The sequence below is a fragment of the Citrus sinensis genome, chromosome 9 (genome assembly GCF_022201045.2).
Source record: "Citrus sinensis cultivar Valencia sweet orange chromosome 9, DVS_A1.0, whole genome shotgun sequence".
NCBI classification, from domain to species: domain Eukaryota; kingdom Viridiplantae; phylum Streptophyta; class Magnoliopsida; order Sapindales; family Rutaceae; genus Citrus; species Citrus sinensis.
Genome location: NC_068564.1, coordinates 5451795 through 5479345, shown reverse-complemented (window position 1 = coordinate 5479345; position 27551 = coordinate 5451795). Strand labels below are relative to the sequence as shown.

Here is a 27551-nt window from a genome sequence, read left to right as displayed (position 1 = left end):
CAAATATAATGTTAATCCATTAAAATTATACAAAAGCAAGTAGCGGCTAAATAAAAGCATTCCTTTAACGGGATTCTCTATTTGATCGAGGTGATCATGAGAATGTGAGATTAGTATTTTTGAAAATCCACCGCCAAAATAAATTATAATCTCAACTTTATTGATAAAGTACAAAATTCAACCATATTTGAAAAAGAAAAAAATTCATACTATGACTATATATATATTCCGAAGCTCTTAGATGATGAATCTGGCTGTTTTTGGAGATTGAGGGAGTCCAATTTTAAGATCCAAAAAATCTCTTTCCATTGATAGTTTTGGGCATTCTTGAGTAGTCCTCACGCTGCGCTGAGATGACTGTGGTGCACGAGTTAAACTTTTATGCATTCCTGCCGGCATCGGCATGCAGGCGTAATAATTTGGCCTCTGATCAGAAATGAATGATTTAGATGAATTAACAATATTACTCCGACCATTGCAAGGGACTGGGTACTGTAGAGACAAGACGTTTTAAAAAAAAGTGATCCCGCATTTGAATGAAAGCATCAATTATGCATCTACAAACTGCATGTTATACAAAATTTCCTGCACAATTTGATGAGATGATAGCTAACGTGGCATAAAAGGATTAGTTCGTTGAAAGCATCACAAGATTTATACACTTATTTTCGAATAACCATTAGCCGATGACCCATCAGTTACAATTCTAATATTAACAATAAAGATTTAGATTCACGTACATATTGGTCTTTTTAGGAGTTGCGAATAGTGATTATTGAGTAACAATATAAATGTTAAAAGATAAAATAGTCAAGCTATTATATGTCGAAGTAGTTCTTCAAACAAAATGGAAAATAAAACGAACAAGCAATTTCTTAGGAGAAACTAGTGCAGAAGACAACAAAAAGGGAAAAAATGGAAAAGGAAATATAAGATGGTTAATTAAATCAAATTGATTCTTACCATATATGGGATCCCATGATGATAGTAGGCAAGGCCAGTAGTTGCAGGTACTGGAACAACAAGATCCGAGCAAAGATTTGGAAAGCCATTCATAGCCTGACTTGAGGTGCTACCCTATATATCAGATTTAATTAAATGACCAATATTATTATAAATTGATATATTCTATATGTATATATAAGAAATCTAATTACCTGTGTTGGTGGCAATCGAGAGAGGGGACACTTACTAATGAAAGTAATTAAGCTTAATTAACAAAAAAGTGAATTAAATGAAATGAAAAAAAAAACAGATTTAAGCTTACTTGTGAAGAAGATGTAGTTGCTGGAGGAGCTTTCACCAAAATGAGTGAAGGATGAGAAGGAGCCTGCAGTGTACGTAAACCCATCAAATCAAGCTTGTTAGTTAACCATTTGTTAATTGAGAAAGAGCAAGAGAGATATACTGATTCTTTCAAGGGCATGTCAAAGAGACTTGTTCTACGATTTTTCTTATCGTTTGAGGCTTGTCTAAGAAAATACTTTTGTGCATGGCTAGCAACTTGCGTCGGGGTCCTTGTCGTCACAAAATTCTTTGAAATTCCTTTCCAATCACCTTTTCCAAGCAACTTTAAACCCTCTAAAAATACTCTATGTTCAGCTTCTGTCCATGGCTTGCCTAAATAAACACAAAAGTTACATTAAGGTACATTGGAGATTATACAACCAGTGACATTGTACTTTTAGAAAATATGCCCACAATTTGTTTAATATTTTTTATAAAATAGATTCATACATGGGACCAAGATATTGACTTGTTGTAAGAACTGTAAAAATTTGCTACCAAAATTTAGCCCCAAAGTGCCATGTTTACTGTGTGCCAATTTGGAATTAGCTAGAAACCTCGAAGGGCTTGATTAGCATATACCCTTTACAATAAATTCAATAATTAAGTACGCACCAATGATGAAAATATTCAATAGAATACATTATATAAACATTAACTTATACATCAACATAAACATATTTATTAATAAATTAAATAGCCACCTGCTAAACAAACAAGACTTCAACAAAACAAAACAAAAAAATATAGTTGGCGATAAATCTACTAACAAAATTTAAATGCATGAAAAAGGGAACTAATTAATAATTTTTCTTTGTGAAAGTAAAGAAGTAATAGTTTGATAACAAAGTTTGCCCAAACAACGATCGTGGCTCAAACGAGTCACAGTTTTGATCCAATTAAAATCAGCTAAATGAAAATGGGCAATACAAAATTAGATAAATAAATTTTCCACGTACCCCTTTTCCTTTCATGTTTAGTATGAATTGGCCCATCAGAGAGATACCCTTCATCAACATCACCATCAAATTCCCTACCTTCATCAACATGACCATTAAACTCCCCACCAAGAGACTGTAAATTTCCCACGCTATAACTCTTCTTCACACTCTTTTTCATAGATGGAAGGTCTTGGATTTGATCCAAAATATTGACACCAAAAAGTTTAAAACAACCCTTTGCGTGACACGTTCTTGAATTGTGGCCATTGTGCCCACAATGAGAACACTTTCTCATTGTTTCTTTCATCAAAGTCTTCTATTAATGTATTGTGTCTTGTTAGGAGAAGTAAAAAAAATTCATGTGTAAAAAAAATATAAACATTCTTAAATGCACTTTTCAACTAGGGTTTGTATTTTATTAGATTATGGGTTTATATATAGTTATCAATCCCCTAAACTTTAGCATACGCGACCTTAAAAATATTTCGCATTTTGGGTAACAGCGATATTTGTTCCTTTTTTTAATGTCTTATCTACCAATTTGAGAATTCATAAATTTTGTCTATTTTGGGATGCATTAAAGGATAGAGATTTTAGGATCTTGCTTATCAGTGGACCAACCAGCTAAATAGTCTCTGTATATTAAATAATAATTGATTATTTTTACTAATTTAACTATGTAGATAATTAATCTTAATTAAAAAAGGGTTGAGTATTAATTACGTACGAAAAGTGCAATTCATAGTTGTACTAGATAATTAACTAGTGTAATATGAATAATTCAGATAATGCTTGGGGCTCTTAAAATTGAAGATAAATTGTTTTAAAATTCTATATATCAAAATTTAATATCCAGATAACTTGCATTTTATATGTCTACGAATTAAAGTAGCAAGTAATTACGAAAATATTCCACTGTTTTATATGCATGGGTTGTTGAAGCAATGGAACAAAAATAAAATGATACACAAATAATTTAAATCCATGAGTGTAGTAAATTCTTAATTATCAAATTGTTCCAACACTCAATTAAAAAGTTTGGCTTATCTAAAATTCAACAATGATAATATTGGGATTAAAATTGGTTAAGTATGGTTTATGAAGAAATAGCATATGCAAGAACTTCAACAGTGTTGTTTACTGTCGCTCTTGATGAATTCTACCATAAGCTTTCCTCTAAACAAATCATAAAATAAACGGTGTAGTAAACTTTTATCACAAGGTTTGTTATGTTTATTTACAAATTATGGAATGAGATTCTCTTAGCAATATCCAATGGGAAAAGATAAGTAAAAGAATTGAATATATATACAATTTCTTGATATTTACCATATTTAGGTTTCATTCGATTTAATTTACTAAGATTTCGTTGGATTAAATTATCCCGAAATTCCCCATAAGGGTGAGAGGATTTTAGAAGGAATATTTAATTATTTGTTGGTACCGTGTTTCCATTTTTCACTATATTTTTAGCACTGCCAACGGTATCTTCGTAAAACAAGGTTAGACAAAACTAAGCATTGATATTTAACCTGAAATTCCGTCAATATCAACCCAAAGAAATTAAATGTGATTGGACATACTTGTCACTGCACCACAATTGAATTTTAGTTATAGAGTGCAAAAAGTATTTTTTGAAGCTTAGTTCTACGGTACAAATTCCTTAATTCTCTATTATTTTATCACACTTCTCCATTTACGCAATATTATAAAATAACTATTAATTATTAAACATAAGGAACTAGCAAATTTAAGTAGGGATGACAATGGTTACTGCCTACTACCGATTTGCCGTTACAAAATCTGCACCGACAAAAAAAAAAAAAATTTTTTTTTTGATAAGCACCGACAAAAAATTTAAATCACTAAATTTGCTTGCAACCCATAGTGGTTTTTATTTTCTTAAAAAAATCAGTCCCTGCGGGTTTTAACAATTATGAAACCTACTTACACCCGCAGCAGATTTTTTGCTTGTTTTCTCATTTAAAATCACAAATATTAAAAAAATACTTTTAATAATATATAAAATAATAAATTATAAATTCAAACTATAAATTATGACAACATCCTAAAAAATCCGCATACAATACTCAAATCTAGATTTTATCAAATAAGAAATTAAAAATTCAACAATAAAACAAATATACAAAAATATATTAGTTTAGCACAAATTATTTCCATTATAGGCAAAATCACTATCACTAATATCAATGCCTTTACTTCATCTTTTAATCAATAAACAAGTATTGTCAACAATATCAACAAGCAAGTTTTAAACAACTACTGTTAATATCAAATTAAATAAATAAAAACCCAACTTTAGTAAGAAATCATTAGATACAAGTCATTAAAGCCAAAACAAACAAAATCAATCAAATTAAAATAAAGTATTAGTAATATTAAATTTGGAAATTATAAAATTTCTACTTATTAGAAGCTTCTTGTATCTATTTTAATTCACACACACATGCTGTAGTGAGATAAGTTGGGTTTAGGAATTAGAAATTTCATCTTACATATGTTTATGATTAATTTTTTTTATGATAGGGTGGATTTAGGAATTAGGAATTTCAACGTACACATGTTTATGATTAAAATTTTTAATCTAATTTTAGAGATTAAAATAAAAATATAAATAATTAAAATAAAGAATGTGGGTTAGCGGCTAAGTGGATGCCCGTGTGCCTATTCGATGGATTTTTTCTTAATGGCAAACTCATTTGCAACACGCAGCGGGTTTGAGTTTAAAACACTATACTTGCTTATAAACCTATAAAATTACCCGTAGCGGGCATATTTAAGTGAGTTCATGGATAATTTTGCCATTCCAAATATAAATTAAAAGTGATAAATATGATATAAATTATGCCCGTCAATTAAGTTGACATTTTCAAGCTCAAGAATTACATACATACCAACATACACCTAAAATAAATAAATGACATCAAAATGTTACTCAAACTTCTATTTTCTTACCTCAATTATTGGAGTTGACTTTTCATACTCAAATTCTCCATATTGTCGATTGATGTCATCTTGCTACTTCCAACTTCGAGTTTTGGAGTGTCTTCAATTGCGCTCTGTTTTTCTGTCTTAGCTAAGTCCTAAGAGTGGAAATGGAAAAGTTGAGCTTTGCTTTGGTGCGAAAGTAAAGCTTATATTTTTATACCACAATTTTTTTTCCCCATCTACATCACACATTTACTTGGATATATAAGAAAATAGGGGTTAGATGAAAATACAGATGATGATCTTGATGTTCTATGTATAAGATACCCATGTGGCTTTATGTATAATGATAGTTATGAAATTGTATAAATACCATTTATCCTTTTTTCCGTTTCAATTACAGGAGAGAGAACAATTTATGGAGGGTAACTTGAGATTTTTAAAAGTAAAGAAGTGATTTAAAGATTCTCAATTTACGAATGGGTAATTCAAAATTTATATTTAACTAGCCATTCAAAATTTATATTTAACTAGAAAATAAAACCGCGCTTCACGCGGCTTTGAAAAAATAATTTAGTATAATCATTTTTTCTTATTTTGTACTTAATGGAATTGATAAAAAATATGAATTGATTTTTTTTTAAGATGAGGCAGCCTTATAAAAAATAAAAAAAGCTATTAGCCAGCAATACAAATAAAGAAGCAACGCAAGATAAAGAATAAAATGAGAAAATATATTATAGAGTGATTTTATTCATTCCAATTGTGTGTGTACAAAACAAAAAGATGAGCTCTTCTTTTATAGTTATATAATCACTCCATGAAATTAATGAAAAATTATGAATCATGATTCCTTATGAGATAGTGGGAGTTATAGGGAAGCTAAAAGTTGCTAATGGAAGATAGTGGGGAGACTAAGAGATATATATTATGAACATCTATATTTATTTTAATAAATTCATAACACTTCCCCTTGGATGTTCATTACAAACAATATGCCTCATTAAAATCTTCACATAATTGTTATTGTGTAATAACAATCAAATTAATTATGAGAAGATGAAAAATCAAATCTAAAAAAAGAATTCTCTATTTATTAGATAATAGAGAATATACAAAGATGAGAAATGGTGATGCCACATCACCTCCTCAAGTCCCAACTTTATATATATATATAGATTAGAAAAAATTAAATCACTAGTTTTGTTTATGGTATTAACAATCTTTAAATCACTCCTTTAAGCCACTTTTAATTTAAAATCTATTTATAGAATTTGCTATCTAGAGCTCATTAATCTTGAAAATCAGTGGGATCAAAGGAAGGTGAAGCAATGGTTTATGAAAGATGATGCAAATGAGATTTTGAGAATTCCACTACCTAGAAGTCCTAGAATGGATGAAGTAATTTGGTATTTTGATAAAAAGGGATTATATTCCGTGAAGAGTGGACATTAGCTGGCTTTCTAGATTAATTATCCTAATAAGCCAAGCTGCTCATTCAAAGATTTTCATCACTGGAACTTTTTATGGACTCTTCAATTGCAGAATAGATCAAAATTTTTATATGAAGAGCAACTCAAAATCTGCTGCCCACCACTGGAAACTTATGGAAAAGAAGATATAGCCTGAGCCTAATTGTCAAATTTGCAAACAAGGAATGGGAAGCACATCTCATGCTCTGATAAACTATAAAACTGCCAAAAAGATATGGATTCATGCCCCTTTTGAAACATGCTTCCTAGGTGCTACTAACCAAGACATGTTGGATATTATGCATGAAATGGCTAAGAAGTTGAGCATGTAAGATATTGAAATCCTTGTGGCTCTTTGTTAGGCTATTTGGTATGATAGGAGTAATCAACTTTTTTCCCTCAAAAAGTTGGATCCTTTTCTGACTATTACAAGAGTATAGGTTGTTATAAAGGCTTATCAAGATCCAGGAGGAAAGCATAACTCAAAGAAGCAGCAAAATTAGAGCCCTCCACCTACTAATGTATTCAAGGTTAATGTTAATGCTATTGTTAACTTTGAAAAATGAATAGCAGGCTTGGGTGCTGTAATTAGAGACTTAAATAACAAAGTTATAGTAGTTTCTGTCAAATCCACACAATTTACAGGAGATGTAAAGATTGTAGAAGCTGAAGTTATTGAATGGGGCTTAGTTGTGGTAAAAGGTGCATCCCTTCACTGTCTAATGGTGGAGACATATTGTCAAGATGTGGTGAAGTTGGTAAACAACAAAAAGGGTAGTAGTTCAGAGATTATGTGAGTGATTTCAAAAATCCAAAACCAAAGTAAGGACTTACAGAATATTATTTTCTATTACAACCCTAGATCATGTAATGCTTATGCCCATTCCTTAGTTGAGTTAGCCTTAAGAAGTAATGAAACCGTTATGTGGCTAGAACCTTTGCCAATTGAAGTCGAATATGTATTCTCAACTTTGGCTTAATGAAAATCTAACTTTCCTTCAAAAAAAAAAAGGAAAAAGGAGAGAACACCTTTATTGTTTAGAAAATGGTTACAAAGAACCTTTTGTTTTAGTAAATAATCACCTAGAAATTTTTTTTTTTGGACATACATACCCCTTTTAAAATATAAGACAATTTTTATGATTATTTCATCAAATTACAAAAGTTATTTGTTCTTAAATTTACCCCTTTTACAATATTATGCAAATGTAATGACAAAAAGATTCTATTAGCTGAAAAAATAAATCGAACCTAAATAAATCTAAAAAGAAAATTACGGGAGATGAAAGCTCTCAATTTTAAGTAAAGAAAAAGGTGGTGTCTGCAACCTCAATAAAGATGTTGATAAGAAAAAAAGCAAAATTTTAAAATGTGGGGCATTATTATTTTTTTATCATATTTTAATAAAATTATGACAAATTTTTAACGTGCTTTTTACAAAGGAAGCCACGTGTACAAAGGACTGCGCGGCTATCGTTCCCCATATATACCACTGTAAAAATAAAAAACCAATTTTGACCATTTTTACTTGACCGCAGAGTACCGAAGCTGTTAACGTGCTTTTTACAAAGAGCTGAAAGCACTGAACCCAACAAATGAAAACCAAAACAAGCCTCGATAACTGAGTCGTCGTTAATCTAACTCTCACTCTTATCTCTCTCTCAAAACGCTGCGGATTCCTGAAGGAACTTCTCGTTAACCTAAAGCTTCCTCAAGTTTACTTCCAAATATCTAAATTAACTTTTCTTAATCTTAGGGTTTTTATTTCTATAAGGTTCGCATGGATACTCCGCTTAAGCTTTTATTTTTTATTTTTTAAAACAAATAACTAATTAATTACTAATTTGTTTATACTTTATGAATTGTTGCGCGTTTTAATTGATTAATGTATATTTTTGATTATTTTTTTTTTTAATAATCGTGTAGGTATTTGAGTTGGCTTTGCTGAGGAGCTATGATGAATTCGAACTTCGGTGTTATCTAGGAAGAATGCCGGGCATCCCTCTAGTGGCACGTGAAACTTCCTCGTATGTTCTCCACAAAACGATTCGTTTTGTGTTACTTTTGTTATGCTCTAGTCATTTCAATGATATTTGAATTAGGAGTTGTTTGAATTTTTCGTACTTGCTGATAAGTAATGCGATTGTTGTTTTTGCTATCAGACTATTCAATGTTATATTATTATGTATTTTTGTCTATTAAGAGATTCTAGAGGTTTTGTAATAGTTGCTTGCATCTTGAGGATGCAGATGAGGATTTTTATTTTATTTTATTTTGAATAGTGGATACTAATTTGAGCAATTCATAGGACTATCGGTTCGTTGGTTGGAGGACGACAGTGATGGTTTTGCTGCTTGATTAATATTGAGGTTTTCTGCGGAATTATTTGAGGCTCATTTGGTACTGTTTTCGAGGAATGCTGAAAGCTGTCTTGGTTAATGAAAATGAGAAACTGGATCTCAAATTAATTTTTCTGAATTGAAATTTTGAAAACACGTTTAGGACTTGTATTCGAACAAGTTTTTGGAGAATAAAGCAAGATTTATAGTTTATTTGATTTTATATTATTTTTCTAATTCTTGTTTTTCATTAGCATAAACCCTTGAGTCACTTTGAGTTTAACATTCTGTTTTCAAATTATTTTTGTATTTTTCAAGAACTGTGGTGAATCCTTTTTCTGTCTGTTTTGAATTTCAAAATTAAATTTTTGAAAGTGGTAAAGAGCGCACCCATATCTTTTGTATTTTCTTTTATGTGATTGTGTGTTATTAAAGCTGAATTTCAAGAAACTGATTACTTGTGTAGTACTTTCCATCTGTGATGTTTTGGGATGTGTGTATATCTCTAGAGAAATATGGGAAGCTTTCATTAAGCATGATGAAGGCTTCGAGCCTATGTGAAGACTGTGAATTTTCCCTGCTAATTATGTATAAAATTCCAGTGGATCTTTATGATGGGAGGTTATATTAGATGAGATCAGGATTATGATTTTTTTCTGTTGTAGATACTCCAGAAGCACAGATCAGATGTGCCGTGAAGATGCTCGTGTGCATTTATCTGCAGAAGAGGAAATTGCTGCTGAAGAGAGTCTGTCAATTTATTGCAAGCCTGTAGAACTTTACAACATTCTTCAACGGCGTGCTATAAGAAATGTAATATATTTGATTTGTTTATAATCCTGCACTTTTTGTATATAGTCCTGCACTTTGTTGCATCTCATTTTGTTTGTTTCTTTTCAAAAAGATGGTCTTGTATTATTAGAAATAATATTTTATTTGGAATTTGGACCCTCTTGTTTTTCTCATTGCAAATGCCCAGAAGTATTTCCTTTGTTGTTGCACTCAAATCTCAATTTTGTATTAATAGGTTTTTCCATTTTGCTTTTGATGTTTCTAACTGAGCCAATTTATCTGAAACAGCCGTCATTTCTTCAAAGATGTTTGAGCTACCAAATTCATGAAAAGCACAATCGGAGGTAACTAAGCTTCATCTTTTATTTATTTGTGTATTTTTTGGTTGTAATTTTATAAATTTTTTGAAGTACAATAGTGCATTGTGAAAATTCATTATGACAAGTGGAACAACTAGTTTAACATGTTACTCGTAATTTTGGTTATGGCCGAAGATTTCAGTTTTAGTTGTTATTCTTTGAGCAATGATTAGCTGACCCTAGTTTTCTAGAAAAATGTGTGGCAGTTGGAAATCCCATGTGTTTGTAGTAATTCCTTTTCTTTCTGTCTACGATAGATTTATAAAAAAAAAATAATCAGAGAACTGAGTTGACCTGCATTTAGTGTTCAAATACTTGCTAAAAGCATAGGTACTTTCAGGAATGGAATTTCATTAAATCAATCAAGTTGGCAATTTTACATTAAGGACGGCTCCAGTTTATGTGTAGCCGTACATGAATCCAATGAGCTTTTCGGAATGTTTTAATGTTCAAGTTACATCATCTCATGTCAGGCGTTTTGTTCAAGTTTCACAAAATATAATTTTTGTGAAGATTTACGATAAAGACATCACTAATGGGATTGATTTTTAATTTTCATTTGATTTTCCCCAAAGAAAAGCCAACAAAAATTGAGGACTTTGTCCTTTGGTGTAAATGAAGGGAGAAGTGTGTTTGGAATATTTTGCTATTGTAGATTGAACATTAAGTTGAAGGAAAAATCTATGGGATGGTGTTGAAGTTTGATATGCTGATTTGCAAATAATATTACTTTCTACTATTTCGAGGGGGTTATGCTATTGGTCGAGATTATAGCTCTCTTGAGTTGATTTGACTTACTGCTTGATCACTGATTTTTGTCATGATAAATCAAAAACAGTCCTTGGCGGGTTGCTGTTAGGCTTTTGATTGACAAATTGATAAGTGATCATGAAATTCTTTCCTATTCTATGGTGCAGGCTATGGAATCATTTTCTATTATGTAATGCATGCAGAATGGAGCTCCATAATTTCAGAGTCTCTTGGGAATTTCTGCATCTTAGGGTTACAACTTTGTAGCCTTATTGATTGTAATAAATTAGTCTTCTGAAGAAAAGGTGTATCCATCATTTATGGGAACTGTTTGGTAGCACCTTGGAAAGTAAAACTGAATAAACATTATTGCTGCTGTTTTTAAGTTGTCCAGATTCATTATCTGTTGAAAATTTCTAATTGGCATGTGTAATGGCAACAATCAGTTTTGTTAAACTTATATAACTTTTTCTCTTATACATTGTGCTTTTGACATCTGGTTCCAGCACATAAAAATTTAGTGAAGTTCTCATTTGTTCAAAAATGTGAAGCAAACTATGGCTAATTGGATTATATGACCTATACATAAGCTTTGAATGATAACTGAACATGAATGTTCAAAGCAATTTGATTTCAATTAATTTTATTAACTTGATTTTGATTTATTGGATTTGTATTCAGTGCCATATAACTTGAAACAGTGGCTTTGTGGGTTTGCTTCTTGTAGTACTGTGTCAAAAATGTCATTTGGTAGATTGAAGTTGTTTAATAATATTGGCTCGTTTGCTTTCATTGAATGCCTTTGAGGTACTAACTTTGTATATTATTGGTTAATCATGCAGAATACAAATGACAATTTCCCTGTCAGAAACTGTTAATGAAGGTTTACAAGCTCGGTTTCCCTTTCCTTTGTACATTTTGCTGGGAAGATTAGTATCTGGCACTACAGTTTCAGAGGTAGGAATGCATAAGCTGATTGTTAATTTGATGTGCACACATAAAGCTCTATTATTTATTTATTAAAGAATTCCCGCCTGTTTGATATCATGGCTGTATTTTACTGTTTATTGTACTTAGATTGCCATTTGATTTCTAATTTAGCTATGTCCTATATTTGAAATGAAGTATTCTGCTGTATATCGCTTCAGCCGAGCGTGCATCTTGACCAATTTCACTGGAGTTGAGGGCAGTACTCAGGTCCAGGCAAATTTTGTCCTCCCCGAGATTAGTAGGCTGCAGCTGAAGGCAAAGTCTTGCACACTTGCAATCTTGCTTGTCAACTTTGGTAATTTTTTTACCACATACCTTTAGGTGTAATTTGATTAATGAGCCAGGATTTACATATGAATTTTATGATTTATATTCATTGCAGCTGGAAGCCCAAATTCTTCAAGTGGAACTGATTTAACCAAGGCTCGCTTGGGTACGACATTGACTCCATGTGAGATATATTTTCATTGCCAACTTAGGTCCTGTATGGGATTGAGGTGCTGTAGCTTTTAAGCACAGCTACTGTAGAAAAAAAGCTGTAACTGTAAAACAAAAGTTAATAGTATGTAGTAAATATAAATTTTAAATAATAATTTTGATAAAATCATCAAAGATATAATAGATTTTTCATCATACAAGTGAAAAATCTTATCAACATAGTTTCTAAACTGCAGCAGCTGGTGTTTACCAAACACTTTAGTGTTGCAACTTCTAAGCTACAGCTGTCCAACTTCAATCCCAAACAGACCCTTATTTTAAATGACATTGCATGCCTAACATTTTGTCAGTTCATTTAAACTGCATGGAGGATTTAGATACCAATGATTCTCAAATTTTGCTATGATTGATTTAACTTCTGTATGTGCTGTATTAGTTCATTTTTATAACTAGTTTCAGCATTTTTGTAATTTGTGGAAATTCCTTTCTCGGATGGAGACAAACTAGTCATCATGATGATTTGGATGAACATTGAAATCTAGAGATGCTAAAGCATTGATCTGTTAATATATTAACCTTCTATGATGATTTGAATTTAGTTTGGTAAGAGAAAAAACTTATTTAAAAAAAAAAAGGTGATGAAGCATCTCAAGCCTGCTATCTTTCCAAATAAATTTGCTTACTAGTTAAGAAAATCTATAGCATGTGTGTAATCCTTAGGGGTTCGGTTCAGTACTCTTGCATCCAACAAACAAAGAGGTCAGGGGTTCAAAAGACTTATCTATGTATCTTGAATTTTTTAAAGTTACCTCACTGGATTACTGGTGTGAAGGTAACTTCTGTTTAACTTTGAGAATTCTTTCGCCAATTTAAATTCAGTTCAATTTGATATGCAGCAAATGATGGAGGATATTGCCATTGGGGAAAGATACCATTGGAATCACTGTACAGGTCATGGGAGAAGTCCCCAAATTTGAGTCTGGGGCAGAGAGCTGAGTTGACATATCCTGTTGACATGCATTCTGGCTTCTTAAAGGTATACCATGAGGCAGCCTCTTTTAAATTTTTTGTTCATTTTCAGCTTGCTTATTCTTGAATGTTAACTTAGCATGTTGGTTTATTGCTTTGCTAAACTGCTTAGATAATGTCACTGTCTGAAAATTTTTCATTTTCATTTTTCTAATTCCGTATTTTTTCTTTGACTCACTGAACGTCATGTAGATAACTAATAGGCATATGCTCAATTGGCAGTCTGGGATCCTAATTTGTTTCAAAATTTTCTATATGAAATAATCTAATGTTTTGGAGCAGCAACACCTGAATTTTGTCAAATACAGTTCTTTGTCTGATGAAATTTCATCTTTTAATTTAAAATTGGCAAACATTGAACTACAATGACTATTGTTGAAGATGGATTTATATGTTAAATGGTTTGCAAAATGGTATGATTTATGGTCGGACTAAAGTTCTTCAGTATGGATGCTGCTTGCCAAGTGTTAATATGGTAGATGTCATCAACTCAAAGTTGACGACTATATGTTTAACCTGGATAAAGTTCTGACTTCTGAAATACCACAATTTCGATAGAATGCCTTCACCATCAAGTTGGTACTCAGAATTTACGTAACATGATATATAGAGCGACAATATAAATTCGCTAACTTCAGGAGTGCTAGAATTTCCAGTTCGCAATTCTTCATTCCATCATATTGGTTGTTTTTACGTTCTTAATTACACTTCTAACATACAGGAGAAGACAACTGAAAACGTTTTATTTTCTAGACTTCTCAAAGAAGAAACAGGATTGTAGAAGGAATACATAGCTTCCAAAATGAGGATCGCAAAAAGACTAGCTTAAATTGTGTACAAGAAGCACTATGTGATCAAATGTCTGAATTATGCAGAACTATCTCAAATGTCTGAATATGCAGAACTATAAATTTTTAACTTGAAATTTGAAGTGAAAATAGGTTTCATTTTGTATAATTTGTTGCATTTGGCTGTTCAGAACTTATCTTATCATTTTTATTTTTTATTTTTGTAAAAGTAAAAGAATTCCCATCTAAATCATGTTTTAATTGTTTCTGTTTCACGTTGCAGTTGAGTTGTTTGGACAAGGACAAATGTGTCTCAATTCAAATGCCCTTTAATTCTGGATCCTCGGTTTGTGCTGTTCTTATGTTTTCCTTTTCAACTAGGATCTTTTTCCCCCTTTTCATTAATCATATATCTGATTTTCCCCTCTATTTTGCAATTTTCTGGGTTTCCAAAAGAGTACGTCACAACAGGTACATGTCACCATTTCTGCTGAAGAAATTGGGGGAAGGGACAAATCTCCTTATAATTCGTATACTTGTAGTGATATTTCTTCTCCATCATTGTCCCGTATTATTCGGTAATATTCCTTGTAATCGTTAAATGTAGTTCTCAATTGGCTCTGCAATTATAATGGTTACTTTCTCCATTTTTTGCTGCTTAATAAGATGATTGTTGGTTATATTGAACTTAGAGCTTTTCTTAGTCAGGGAAAGATTGATTTTAAGTTTCTGTTGTTTGCATGATTTGTTTCTTTATGTATCAGAATTCACGATGTCAAACATTTGGGTGGTTTGTACACCCTTTAAATCAGAACATCCACTTGTTAAATTTTGAACATAAGCTTTTACTCAGCACATCCTTGAAAATGTTAGAACAGTCCTCAGATTGTTTCCTATCTATTACCCCCCAAAAAAAATTTCAAATCAAGAACTCATTCAAGTTTATGCTAACATTAAACAATGTCCTTCATTTGGTGGTAAGCTCAAGATCTTTGCAACCACTAAGGAAGAACAATTTGCAGCTAATTTACAATAGTTTCATTATGGATTCAAGTAAAGTTCAAGTCCTTCGGAGAAAATCAAGGAAGAACATTTTATGATTGATTGGAAGTTGTGAGCAATTGCTTATGAAATATAATGTGAGACATGAAGATATTGTTTAATGAAATAAGAAAACTAAAAAAACATGTTAATGTAACTGAAGAATTGAGTGTTAAATGCTCCTCGTGTAAGCTTTCATTGAGTTTAGCTTTAGAATTTTAATCCTCAGATGAATACAAATTTCTCTCTGCTGTGAAATTAGTGATTAGTGTGTTTGGCATTCTTAGTGGTTAATGCTTCTACTTTTCCCTTGCTGGATTTACTAAAGCAAATGGTGTGCACACTAAAAATATTTGCTGCTTGAATTTTAGGTTGAGGGCTGGAAATGTTGTCTTCAACTATAGATATTACAACAACAAATTGCAAAGAACTGAAGGTATGATAATTTATTCTCAAAATCCTTTTTGCTCCTTATATATATAGTTAATGGTTTTTTTTTTAATTATTATTACTATTATTGTGTAGCCTATTTGTTGTTTAGGGGTGTCTGGTTCTGAAATAACTATGTAATGTTTGGTTCTAGAAAAACGTACTTTTTGGTTCTAATTTTCTAGAATAGGTATTCTATGAATTTCTTCTTGTAATGATGTAAACCTGATTAATCTTTTGACCTGCAGTCACTGAAGACTTTTCATGTCCTTTCTGCTTGGCAAAATGTGCAAGCTTTAAGGTTGAACCTTTTCTTTGACATATACACTTCATCTCTGTTTTGGTTTTATACTAGCTAAAATGTCATGCTTGATGAACTTTTTGTTTTAAAATTTTTTTGTAGGGTCTGAGATACCACCTCTCTTCATCACACGATCTATTCAACTTTGAATTTTGGGTTGGTAAACCTCAGGAGCTGTGGTTGCTTTATGATAATTTTGATTTTTCAAATTGTAACTGCTAAAGTGGGAAAAAAATTATTGTAGGTAACTGAAGAATATCAGGCTGTAAATGTCTCAGTGAAAACTGATATTTGGAGATCTGAGGTTAGAAATTTTTTCTCCCGGGAAACTACTTGTGGAGGAATCTTCTTGGTACTTCATTGGTATTAACTGGCATTTGTTCGTGTAGAAAAATTAAAAACAAAAGGAAAAAGAAAGAGAAGAGGGTTGAATATGGAAGATGAATGAGAATTTGATACATCTTGCTCCAGTTTTGTTGCTCTTGTAATCTGTATCTTTTCTTGTATCTGCTTAATTGCTTACAGACATGTAGATCCACAATGATTTGTTTCCTAATAGATTGTGTTCATTTAGTTACAATCAATAATAATGCAGTTTATGCTGTGTAGCTTTAAGTTAGCTCTTGACCTGAAGGCAAACTCTCATATGCAATGCATTTAGGTGATTTTTGAATTTAGAATTATTTGTTGATTGAACAATTGCTTCATCGAATTTCAGTTTTTGCCTATGTGTAAGTTTTAAAATCAGCATGATGTTTAAACGAAGGTCATTGAAGTTTTCATTTATGTGCCAATATTTTCTATTCAGGTTGTTGCGGATGGTGTTGATCCTAAGCAGCAAACATTCTTCTTTTGGTAAATTATCTAATTTATATTTCTTCTTTCAAAGTTTTCTCTTTGCAGTTGTTTTGGCACATATGTAGTCTGTATGCATATTTTTTATGATGAACTGAAAATGATGAATGAATTTTTTATGCATAGCTCAAAGCAACGAAGACACAGGAGGTTAAAAAACCTACTTCAACAGTCGAAGCATGTACATCCACTTGTTTTGAAGCCTCCAGGAGTGTGTGAACTACTTGACAAAGCTGACGGTGCGTGTTCTATTATATGCATTTTGAAGGATACCAACCTTCTAATAAAGTCTGCAGAAGCTTATTGAAACTGGTTGACCTGTAGCTTCTAGAATTACAATTTTTTTTTTCTTATTGTTTTTGTTTATGTGAGTTTTCCATAGAAACTAGTAGGGTGACAAGGTTCTCCCATAATCAATTAGTGGAAATGAAACAAAGCGGCAAGGACCAAGTGAGTGGAGATTTTCTTAAAACTGCAGCATCCCAATGGGAACCCCGTCAAAGAGATCTACAAGACATCTCCATGAAAAGGATTTTCAATTTTTTTTTAATCCATTCACTTTGTGAGAATTTATGTCTATATCATCCATAATTCTAGTTGGTTTTAACTTATGAAAGCATTAGGTGATTGTGAATATTTAATCCAAAAAAGGAAAGAAACATTCATGGAGATCGACAGCAGTAACCCATCTCTGGATAATTTCTTATTTTCTTGAATAATTGGATGTTTTGCAGTTTGTTAGAGCTTGTGTAGGTTAGCTTTATCAAGAATCCTGAATCTGATGCACTATAAGAACTAGTTTGAGCACATGGTTTTGCCGAAGGAAGGCTATCAAGTGTAAAAAATAAATCTTCAGAGCTTTTCCTTGACTGGGTGGGACTTTCCATGCAGTTTCAGTAGGCTTGTGGAGTTGATACTCTAATGAGTTTCTCATGTGTATCTCATAAAATGGTAATCAAGTTGGCATTTGAGTCTTAATGATTTGATGTTACATTCATGACTGTGGCATGCACCTGTGGGAATGCTGTTCCTAAATGAATTTGGGTATGCCATTCTAATGAAAATCTTGCTTTATTTCTCTTTCCTGTATGTTCACTTGCTGAGGCCACAAATTGTGTTCCTGCCAAAAAACGATGTGATCGATCTGTTTGCTACTAACCAGTCCTAAAAAAATGAGTTTTGATCAGATTGAGTGTATTCTTTGACATCATCTGGAGATTGACTGATAGCTCAATTTGGTTTTTGATAAGCTGAAACAGTTATGTGTTTTGAGTGCATGACTGATTTCTACAATTTCTTATTATCGAACAACTAACATGAAAAGCCTTGTGTCACAGGTGCGAATGATTACCGGAATTCTATTATTGCTGTTGCTGAGAGTGCACAACATGTTCCTTCCAGCTTTAATGTTGCAGGGGCTTCAAATGCTGATGCACAATTGTATACTGATCCAGAATATCAGTTGTTATCTGGAAACAACCTTGCGGCACCTGCCATGCTACAATTTGCGAAGACGAGAAAGTTATCTATTGAACGTTCTGATTCGAGGAAGTAAGTGTTAGTTCTCTTTTGTGTTTAAACATTTTATTTTCATGCTGGAGGCAATTTCCATTTCCTTTCTGTTTTTCTTTAAATGTTTTGAGCTTGGTACTTCTGTAATAATGGTCATAATTTGCAGTTTCTACCAGTTTAGTGTTTAAAATTTTGTACTTCTATATGTTAGGTTGAAGTTGTTTAACTAGTTTTTGTAACGTGGTTTTAAAAGTTAACTTTAGCAGCAGAACTAGCTACAGAGTTGCCAATGATATTTTTCAATCTCTGAATTCTTTATATCCTGCTTTTAAGGTTCATGCTTTGAACTAACGAGTTCTGAATCTGGATGTCAATTTAGTTTGGATATTTTGTGAGGATGGACACTGCTCATTTATGGGAGAAATTTAAAATATTATCTCATCGTCTCTATATTTTGTAATAAGTCCCAATTTGATCGCATGTGAAAGTGCGAAAGTGGGTTTTAATGTATCATTTTTCTCATTCTTTTCAGCCGTACCCTCCTTCAAAAGCGACAGTTCTTCCACTCGCATAGAGCTCAGGTAGCTAATGGTTTGTCATTGGATTTATGGTCAATTTTTTGTGTTTGCTTTTTACAGTGTGATGGATGTTTGGATTTGTGATGTCCTTTTCAGAAACTTTTACCTCTGTATTTTCAGTTTTCTTGCCAAAGTAGTGGGTGCTACCTTGTTTAGTTGGTAAAACCTCTTGGGGGGCATTACAAGAGGTTTGAACCAGCTCACAGGGGTGGGGAGGGGATTTTGTTTCAGGTGTAAAATTGGAGGAGTGTCTCTTTCAAGAGTAATATTGGCTTAACCACATGAATTTACATGTAGTAAAACCTGTCTTTAGTGATACTCTATATAGGAATAACCTTTATATAGTAGAAAAAAAAAATTCTGGTTCCAATTTGGGCTAGTTATAAATAAGAATGAACTCTACATTGTAATTAGCTACAATTTTCTAGATTCCGTCTTATGGAACTTCCCTCCATATAGTAATAATTATTTGTATATTCCAAGAAATTTATTTTCTTTAAAATTGTTTGGGCCAATGATTTATGCAATGCACAATATTTATGGAATTTACATTGAATTTGACATGTTCCTTTAATTAATTATTGATATAGTGCATATTTGACCTTTATATCTCTTGTACCAAGGATAATTGAGTCCAAACATTAATTTTTGTAACTACACCTCTATGAAGTTATAACCTCCTCATAGTAATTAATTAGTTTGGTCCCAACAATATGACTATAGAGAGGTTTTGCTGTAGTACTTTTTATTTACCACTAGTTTTCTAGTCTGGAATATTTTTTCCTAAAAGAAAACAAATTAGTGATATATGCAATGAAGTTCTTTAATTGTTTGAGTTCTGTTTCTGTCAAAAGTGAAAAGAACACAAATTAATGATTCGTGCAATGAAGTTCTTTAATTGTTTGAGTTCTGTTTCTGTCAAATTTTTGGGGTGCAATATTATTACTGACGTTAGATGAATTGAGGAAATCAGAGTTCTTTGAGATGCTGAGGATAGTCTTTGATTATTACATCAAAATGAATTTTGGAACTTCCTTTTTGCAAGCTTATTGGTTTGTTCTAGCCAACTGCCCAGGCTCCCAAAATAAATCAATGTCATTGATTAGTATTTTATATGCTTTTGAACACCTATAAACTGCTCATTTTTAATTTCATTAAAACAAATTCATGTTTCTAATATCTAAATTGTCTAAACTTTCTGCATTCTGAAGCCAATGGCGTGGGAGCAAGTAGTGTCGGACCGGGATAGTGAGGATGAAGTTGATGACGATGTTGCAGATTTGGAAGATCGAAGGGTACTTTCCATGATTTCACTCCAAGTCTTGTTTTATTTGTAATTTAGTCTGCAGTAGAACAAAGTTTTTCTTGCATAGATCAGAAGTTAAGTTTTAGCTTGCACTGAGGAATCAGTTGTATATCCAATTGGCCTCTAATTTACCATGTTCATTGAAGAATTTAACTGATTGATTATACCATATTCCTGCTATTGAAAAAATATGGATGAAATCAATGATAAGTTAACAAAAAGAGAACATTTTATGTTGTACCTTTCCAAAGATTTTAATTTGAAAGTTGTTGGTATTTACAAAGTTTTTGGTATTTCTAGGATCAAGCATGGTTGGATGCCATTCCAAACTTCGGAAAGGTCCCCCTTGACTATTCAATCATCAGAATATCATAGCCTGCTTAGGTTTCTGATTATCAATTGTGAATTCACTTTTAATTATTATTCAATGATTCATATAAGTGCGTGCTTACCATAACTTGAATGGACGTAATCAGAAAAACATTTTCTCTCTAATCTTTGTGTTGATGAGTGATGAGGGCTGGCTAAGTTATAGAGCTAGCATCCTCAATTGATTTTGAACCTTGTTCCTTCTGGGATTCCTTTTTACAAAATTCGCTGCTGTGTATTTCGGTCTTTGCATTTAGAATATGGCACAGCATTAACATATTTAAGAATGTTGCAGATGCTTGATGATTTTGTGGATGTTACCAAAGATGAAAAACAAATGATGCACATGTGGAACTCCTTTGTGAGGAAGCAACGGTATTTGTCTTGCTTTGTATTGTTTATTATTATTGCTACTGAAAATGTTTCTTCTCTAGCTGTGACTAGGCAGAAACCACTCTGTGGCATTCTCAATCCCTCTGAAAAAGGGCAAAATTCTCCTTGTGGTCTCTTATCTATTTTATGTTGGTTTTCTGAGTTCACTCAGCAAGGATGGGACCTGTTGGGTTAGTCATTTAGCTGCACTATAGCCATATTCTTGTTTATCCTGCCTTCTCAACCCTCGTCTATATTTTTGTTTTCTTGTCATCTGGGGTTGTCAGATCAGTCCTTTGGGTTTGGCTTTTAAAGCTTTTGGCTTTGATGCCCATTGAAATCAAATCTGTGGGAAACAGTATAGTTGAGTTGGTGGTAGGTGTTAACCTGGTCTGTTGATTCACTTGTAACCGATCTGACAACCGAAATTCAGTTAGTAGTCTGGGAACTGATTTTGTTATTGGGTAATGCTTTTTACACCCCTTCAATATCCTTATAAAACCCCCTTTTTTAAACTATAGTTCTATGACTACAGGATTTGCATAAAAAGACAAATATGAATTAAATTAAATTAAAATGTCTTTACAAAACATGAATCCTAACTATCTTTAAATCCTATTATATCATATAATTAATTATCTAATAAAATCAAAATAATTTTGAAATGGTGAAGATATAAATTACCTAATAATAAGATTTTTTTAATGAAAAGTATATTTATAATTTAATTGATTTATTCTAGATGATTGTAAATGTTAATTATATTGTAATTTTTGTCCTTTTCTATAATTTTAATCAAATAAAGAGCGACAAATATAAAAAGTGGGGTTGCAAAAGAATTGTAAAGAGGTGTTAGAAGCTCCACTACTCGATATGGTCACCATTTTTTATTGGATTGTCACCGAGATGTATACAAATCTGATGCCATAGTTAATAATTTTTGCTTATAGTTCTTCTAAAGTAATCAATTATTAAGCTCATACTAGGTTGTATATTCATGTAATTATGGTGGTTCAGATTGAGTTAAAATTGACCATCATAACTAAGATTTAAACCCACATCTTATAATCTGCACCAAAATTCTTCTGCACCAAAATTCTTACCCTTTTGACTGCTCTAGATGCCGTCAGACATTGCTGTCCTACTTGTAATGTACTACAATGTCGTGCATGATCTGTTTCTCTATGTTTATCCTTATATATTCCATCAAGTGTTAGCAAATATTCTCACATGTTCAGCTTCTTATTTCTATGTGCTAACAAAATTTCAACAACTTGTGGTGACAGCGTACTGGCTGATGGTCATATTCCCTGGGCATGTGAAGCATTTACTAAATTGTATGGACACGATCTAGTTCAAGCCCCAGCACTGAAATGGTAGTTTAACTCTGTCCATTGAATTGAGTTGTTTTTAGGCAGATGTTTATGAATAGCTTGTGCTAAAATTTGCCTCCTATGCATGTAAAATTGCATCTTCATGTAGGTTTTTTTTTAATATACTACTATTTTTTTTATATTTTTTGTTATTTATTTTAATTTTATATTGAATTATGAATTATGAATTATTAAGCAATAGTAGGATTCAGATCGAGGCATATACACAAAAGTCGATGGTTCAAATTCGTATATAGTAATATCTTTGATTCAACTTGTTAAAAGTCAAAAAGTCATGATAAGGTTTTGTACCTTCATTTTCAGATGGATTGGACTTTAACAATTGACAAGCTGATGTAGTAATTTTATCTAGTTTGCTCTTGTATGCTGGAAATTGATAAGAGTCAAGTATGTGGTAATATGTGTGAAAGCATTATTTCAAACAAACTAATTAATCAGTAAATAGGGTTGTATGAACGTGAGCTCAATGCTTCTGTTCTGTTTGAGTTCTGCTTCCAGAAATTATGAGTTTGTTTTCTTTACTGTTTTTATTTCTAGGGTGGAATATGATATGTTTTTTCATTTTTTTTAATTAAAGAAATTACCATGTTTAACACCTTGACATCTTGTATGTTCATTTGCCTTTGGCTTGGCAGGTGTTGGAGATTGTTCATGATCAAGCTATGGAATCATGGTCTTCTTGATGCGCGCACCATGAACAATTGTAATATCATTCTCGAACATCAGAAGAATGACTCTGATCCTATGCAAAGCTAAAGAGATGACAGTTTCTTTTTACTGGGTCACGGATAGTGATTGGCCAAGAGGAATAATTTTGACCCCAGCCATTCATCCATAGTTACCAGGTGTCGTTTTTTTTTTCCAAAGGCTCTCCTAGTTTCTGTTGACAGCTTTAATTGGTCTCTCTTGGCTCGCGCTGTTAACCTCATTGCATTGATACACCATGTAACTGTATAATAAAAAATATAAGCTAAAGAACGTTTTACACCCTGCAGACATTTCTTTTTGGTAGTACTAATACCATTGTTGAAATTGTAGATCAAGTGATTTAGTCTCCGTTTAGTATTTTCGTGCAGCCGCTTTAAGTCGTAACTGTTGTGAAATAGAAGCTTTAGTTATGAAATAGAGAAGTCAATGGTATTTGGAAGAGATGACCTTTAAAGCTAATTAATTTTGACGGTGGTAATATAGGTTTTTCATTCAACATGCGGTAAATCCCTTGAAGTTAAATGTGATACTTACAAATATTTTCAGATTTTTTAACAGTTTGAGGCTTAAAAGGCATTATTGTAGCCCCAGTAATGCAGATCAAAATTTCAAAATTTGATGGTGATGTAGCTTTTTCTGAAGCTGAGGCGATGAGGTTTGGGTAAGTGGTAAAGGATGCTGCATGAGTTTGCTTGTTTCACATCTCAAAATCCTGTAATGCAATTTTTCTTTTTTTTTTTGGGGTAAACGTTTTATATTAATAAAATATCTTAGAGAAAAGAAAATGTCAAGCAACGTTAGGAATGCCCAAAAACATTTTTCAATAACTTTTGTGAAGGTGGAGTGCATCAGATGCAACCGCAAAGAGACGGGGTGGGCAGTGGTTCCCACTGGAATTTTTAAAATAAAATTAGTTTCAGTAAATGTTTTCAGGGGAAGTATTTATATGTGTTTAAAATGCCTGACAATTGATAATTTATTTCAATGTGTTATATGACAGAACAGCTTGCAAAATGTCAAATCATTTGGACCCAAGCTCAAGTAAAATTAAAATGAGATGGGTTGGCAAAACTTCAGGTTGCCTCTCATTATTATTATTTTTTTAATAACCTTTTTCAGTTATATTATGTATCCCAACTCATCCCACAAAATGAAACATATCCTCTTAAACTTGAATTTTTGACCCTTTATTCTCAGAAAAATGATAAAAGAGACATGGCACTAATAGAGCGCAAATAAAAATACATTTAAACCAATGCCGATATACAGCGTTTCATTGGCACCTATTCAACATTATTTTTATCAACGTTTCAATATTTTTGCTAGGTTATCATTGCTCTTTGTTTTCATTACAAGTTGTTAAGCCAACTTGGCTACAGTTTAAGGATAAAATAGGTAAAAATGTTAGATAAATGATAATATTGTTGTTGATGCAACGAAAGGGTTACTGATATAGTCCAAGAATGGATAAAAAACAATGCATAGGTGATGAGAATAATTAATAAGGAGATTGTCAGTTTTTCTTTTACTCAAATTAAAATATACTACTTACCCACTACGATTTTTATAATAGCCAATAATCTACTTGGCAGCATAATTTTTCAGTATTATCTTTATTTTAAAATACACTTTTATTCATATTTTTTATAAATAAAATAAATTATATATATGAAAAAAAATTAAGTGTTAAAAATATAAATATATATTTCGGTGTAAATAAAAAAAAAATAATAAGATGTTTTCTCGTACTTTTTGTTATTTTTTAAATATTTTTCTCACAATAAATATATATTTTATATTTCCAATATATATTATCAAGCAAATGACTCATTAATCTTTCTTTTCTTTAAATTTTTTGGTGTTAGAATGTTTTTGGATATTATAAAAATAATAGGGAGATAAATAATATATATTGATTTCAGTAAAAGGAAATTGGTGATCTCCCTAATTAAGGGCATGTTTGTTTTTGTGACTTAATGACTTAACTGATTCAATTAGTTAAGTCATTAAATCCATTTGTTTTTCAACTTAATAAAGATTTTCAGCCATTAACTTAGTAAGTTATTTTTTTTATAGCTTTTTTACTTAATCTAAAAAATATGAATAATATCATCAAAAGATATTCTCCAAAATATCCTTATCTAATTAATCAATTTTCATCCTTACCTAAATAAAATTTAATAATTAATATTGTTACCCATCTCTACAACTTATGATAATATAATGGTAAACTATTATTATTTTTATCTTTTTATTTTCTTTAAATTAGGATTATTTGTCTTATTTTATGATTATTTTTCATATAAAAACATCATAAACTACAATAAAATTGATTGACATATACTAATTTAGAATATTTTTATTTGATTGAACATGATTTATATTATGATAATATATTATCTTATTTAAGTTTTTTGAGATATTTATTATTTGTTCAACATTTATAATTTGTAAGGGCACAAATTTAAAAATACTAGCTTTTGGATTTTTCAGTTAAAAAAAAACATCTTATATTTATTTTAGCAATTCAAACAAAAAAAACAAACATATCATTTAGATTCAGACATTTTATTCTATTCATAATTCAAACTAGTTAATGTCTATTTACATTTCAAACAAAAAACGAATGCCACCTAATATTGTAACCATTTACATCTCATCAATTCCATAAAATATTGAGAGATAACAAAAGTTCAAAATACCCACAGAAAGACCTTTATTTATATTGGAATTATGACTCCAATAAGAATTACCTAAATGACATAAATTTGAAAAATAAAATAAAATAAAATACAAATTAGACAAGATACTCCTAAAACTAATAAACTCACATTTAGATAGGAATTCTTGTGCATCTTAGTCAACATTAGTTGTATACAAAATAAAATGCATAGATCTTACATTTATATCTTTGATAAACACTTATTATTTTTATTAGTATTATCGTTGCCCTTGACCAAAATTTCTTTCTTTCTCCATCATTGAGTCTTTATCATATAAACAAGTGAGTTAAAAAGTTAATACTCACTAATTTACTAGGTATAATATGCAAACACTTATGTTCAAGAGAATATTTAAAATCGGTCATGGAGAACTCCAACGGGAATGATGGCCTTAACTGTTGTCAAGAGTCATTAAATTTAAAAATTTTCTATTAGGCATAACTGTTTATATTAAATTTTCTCCAACATCTTAAAATCATTTATTATGTATATATAAAAAAAATGTCTTTCAGTTATAACTAAAGAATTCATAAAAATATAATGAAAAATACAAAATTACAAATCTACATTTTTTTGTAAAATAAAATAGTTTTCATTAAGTTCTTTCATATATTATCTGTGACATAAATATTACATTGTGATATTTATATGTTATGAGAAAGATTTGTGTAGAGTTGTCCCACCACCTAAATATGTTAATGCACTAAGATATATTACTTTGTCATATGGCAAAGTAGTAGATCCCATTATAGGACCACATTAAGTTTATTAAATTTAATATTAAAAATATATGAATTTTACAAAAAGGTTCACTATGCTACCACAACATATAACATCATTATGGGACAGGCCCGCATGAGTTTTTTTTTACCATATATTACTTATTACACCAGCTAGTTTTGTTGGTGTCCACGTGCAGATGATGATGATTCTGAAAGGCCAATGGATAGCATATTCGTAATAAAAGAAAAAAAATTGTTGTTATTACAACTTTATTTAGTGATCAGGCGATAATTAATGATAATCAGCATGGAATTTAGAGACGATTTATCAGCATTGAATGTCAAATCAATTGTCACAATAATTAATTACAAATCAATACCGAACTTAACTTGACGGCCAAAACTACTTTACATAATGGGTTTACCAAAGTCAGCGTTGGATTTTATCTAACGGCTACAAAAGATACACATAGAGAATTATGAGCAACCTGAGAAACAGGTTAGGAGCCGGTCACCTGGTAGAAAACAACTGATTGGAAAAGAGCACATGCAATCGATCAAAAGTTTTTAAGTTTTTTGACAGCTTACGCATTTAAACAAATAACAAACCGAGATATGCAGCTAATGGTTGCAAACAACTTTTTGCAAGCGTGCTAGTATTGGTTGGACTAAGATTGATACAAAATTTCTCATAATTATGTCTTAAATATTTGCAAATGATCAGGTTATGTATTGCCAAACATAATATATTCTCATTTTCTACTTCTTCCTGCCATTCTCTATTTTACAACCAAGCCTAGCATCCTATGCCCATTTATGCTTCTTCATGCCTACCCAGCTCCCACCAACTCTGCAACCTTCTAGAGCTGGTCGAGTAAAGCACGTTGTTGTCGAGAAATCTCTTCACTCCCGGACCTAAAACCTTCTGTTTTGCTGCTTCCATCAAACTTTTTTGTTGAAGATACTGAGGAAGAAAATGCACATTTTGAAGAAAAACCCATTTGTTTTTTATGGTTTCTGAGTAAGAACTCATGGCGTGGATCAGAGAATGGTAGTTTGGGGATGTAAGGAGAGGAAAGGTCTAAACTTCCTGATGAGTTGTGGCGC

At 31.5% G+C, this 27551-nt stretch overlaps 2 protein-coding genes across 8 annotated transcripts; one reads left to right on the top strand and one right to left on the bottom strand.

Annotated features, from left to right (window-relative positions):
* Positions 1–1191: 1191 nt before the first annotated feature.
* Positions 1192–2535, bottom strand: LOC102615658 (probable transcription factor At5g61620). Its single transcript, XM_052433467.1, has 3 exons — positions 2247–2535; positions 1268–1620; positions 1192–1209 (listed from the first exon to the last, which is right to left on the bottom strand). Exons 1-3 carry the CDS (start codon positions 2533–2535, stop codon positions 1192–1194), a joined length of 660 nt encoding a protein of 219 aa, XP_052289427.1.
* A 5635-nt stretch (positions 2536–8170) lies between these two features.
* LOC102627407 (polycomb group protein EMBRYONIC FLOWER 2) lies at positions 8171–23440 on the top strand. Of its 7 annotated transcripts, none has more exons than XM_052433682.1 (22): positions 8173–8423; positions 8576–8676; positions 9663–9801; positions 10069–10124; positions 11732–11846; positions 12015–12174; positions 12262–12330; positions 13214–13353; positions 14418–14480; positions 14591–14712; positions 15547–15611; positions 15853–15905; positions 16008–16061; positions 16150–16257; positions 16714–16760; positions 16887–16999; positions 18098–18311; positions 18805–18853; positions 20062–20145; positions 20821–20900; positions 22184–22273; positions 22927–23440. In XM_052433682.1, exons 2-22 carry the CDS (start codon positions 8639–8641, stop codon positions 23045–23047), a joined length of 1980 nt encoding a protein of 659 aa, XP_052289642.1. In that variant the 5' UTR covers positions 8173–8423; positions 8576–8638; the 3' UTR covers positions 23048–23440. The 7 variants fall into 7 exon arrangements, with proteins under 7 accessions (XP_052289645.1, XP_052289642.1, XP_024958558.2 ...); XM_025102790.2 differs by having other exon boundaries at positions 9654–9801; XM_052433683.1 differs by having other exon boundaries at positions 8174–8423; positions 9654–9801; positions 12262–12312.
* Positions 23441–27551: the final 4111 nt, after the last annotated feature.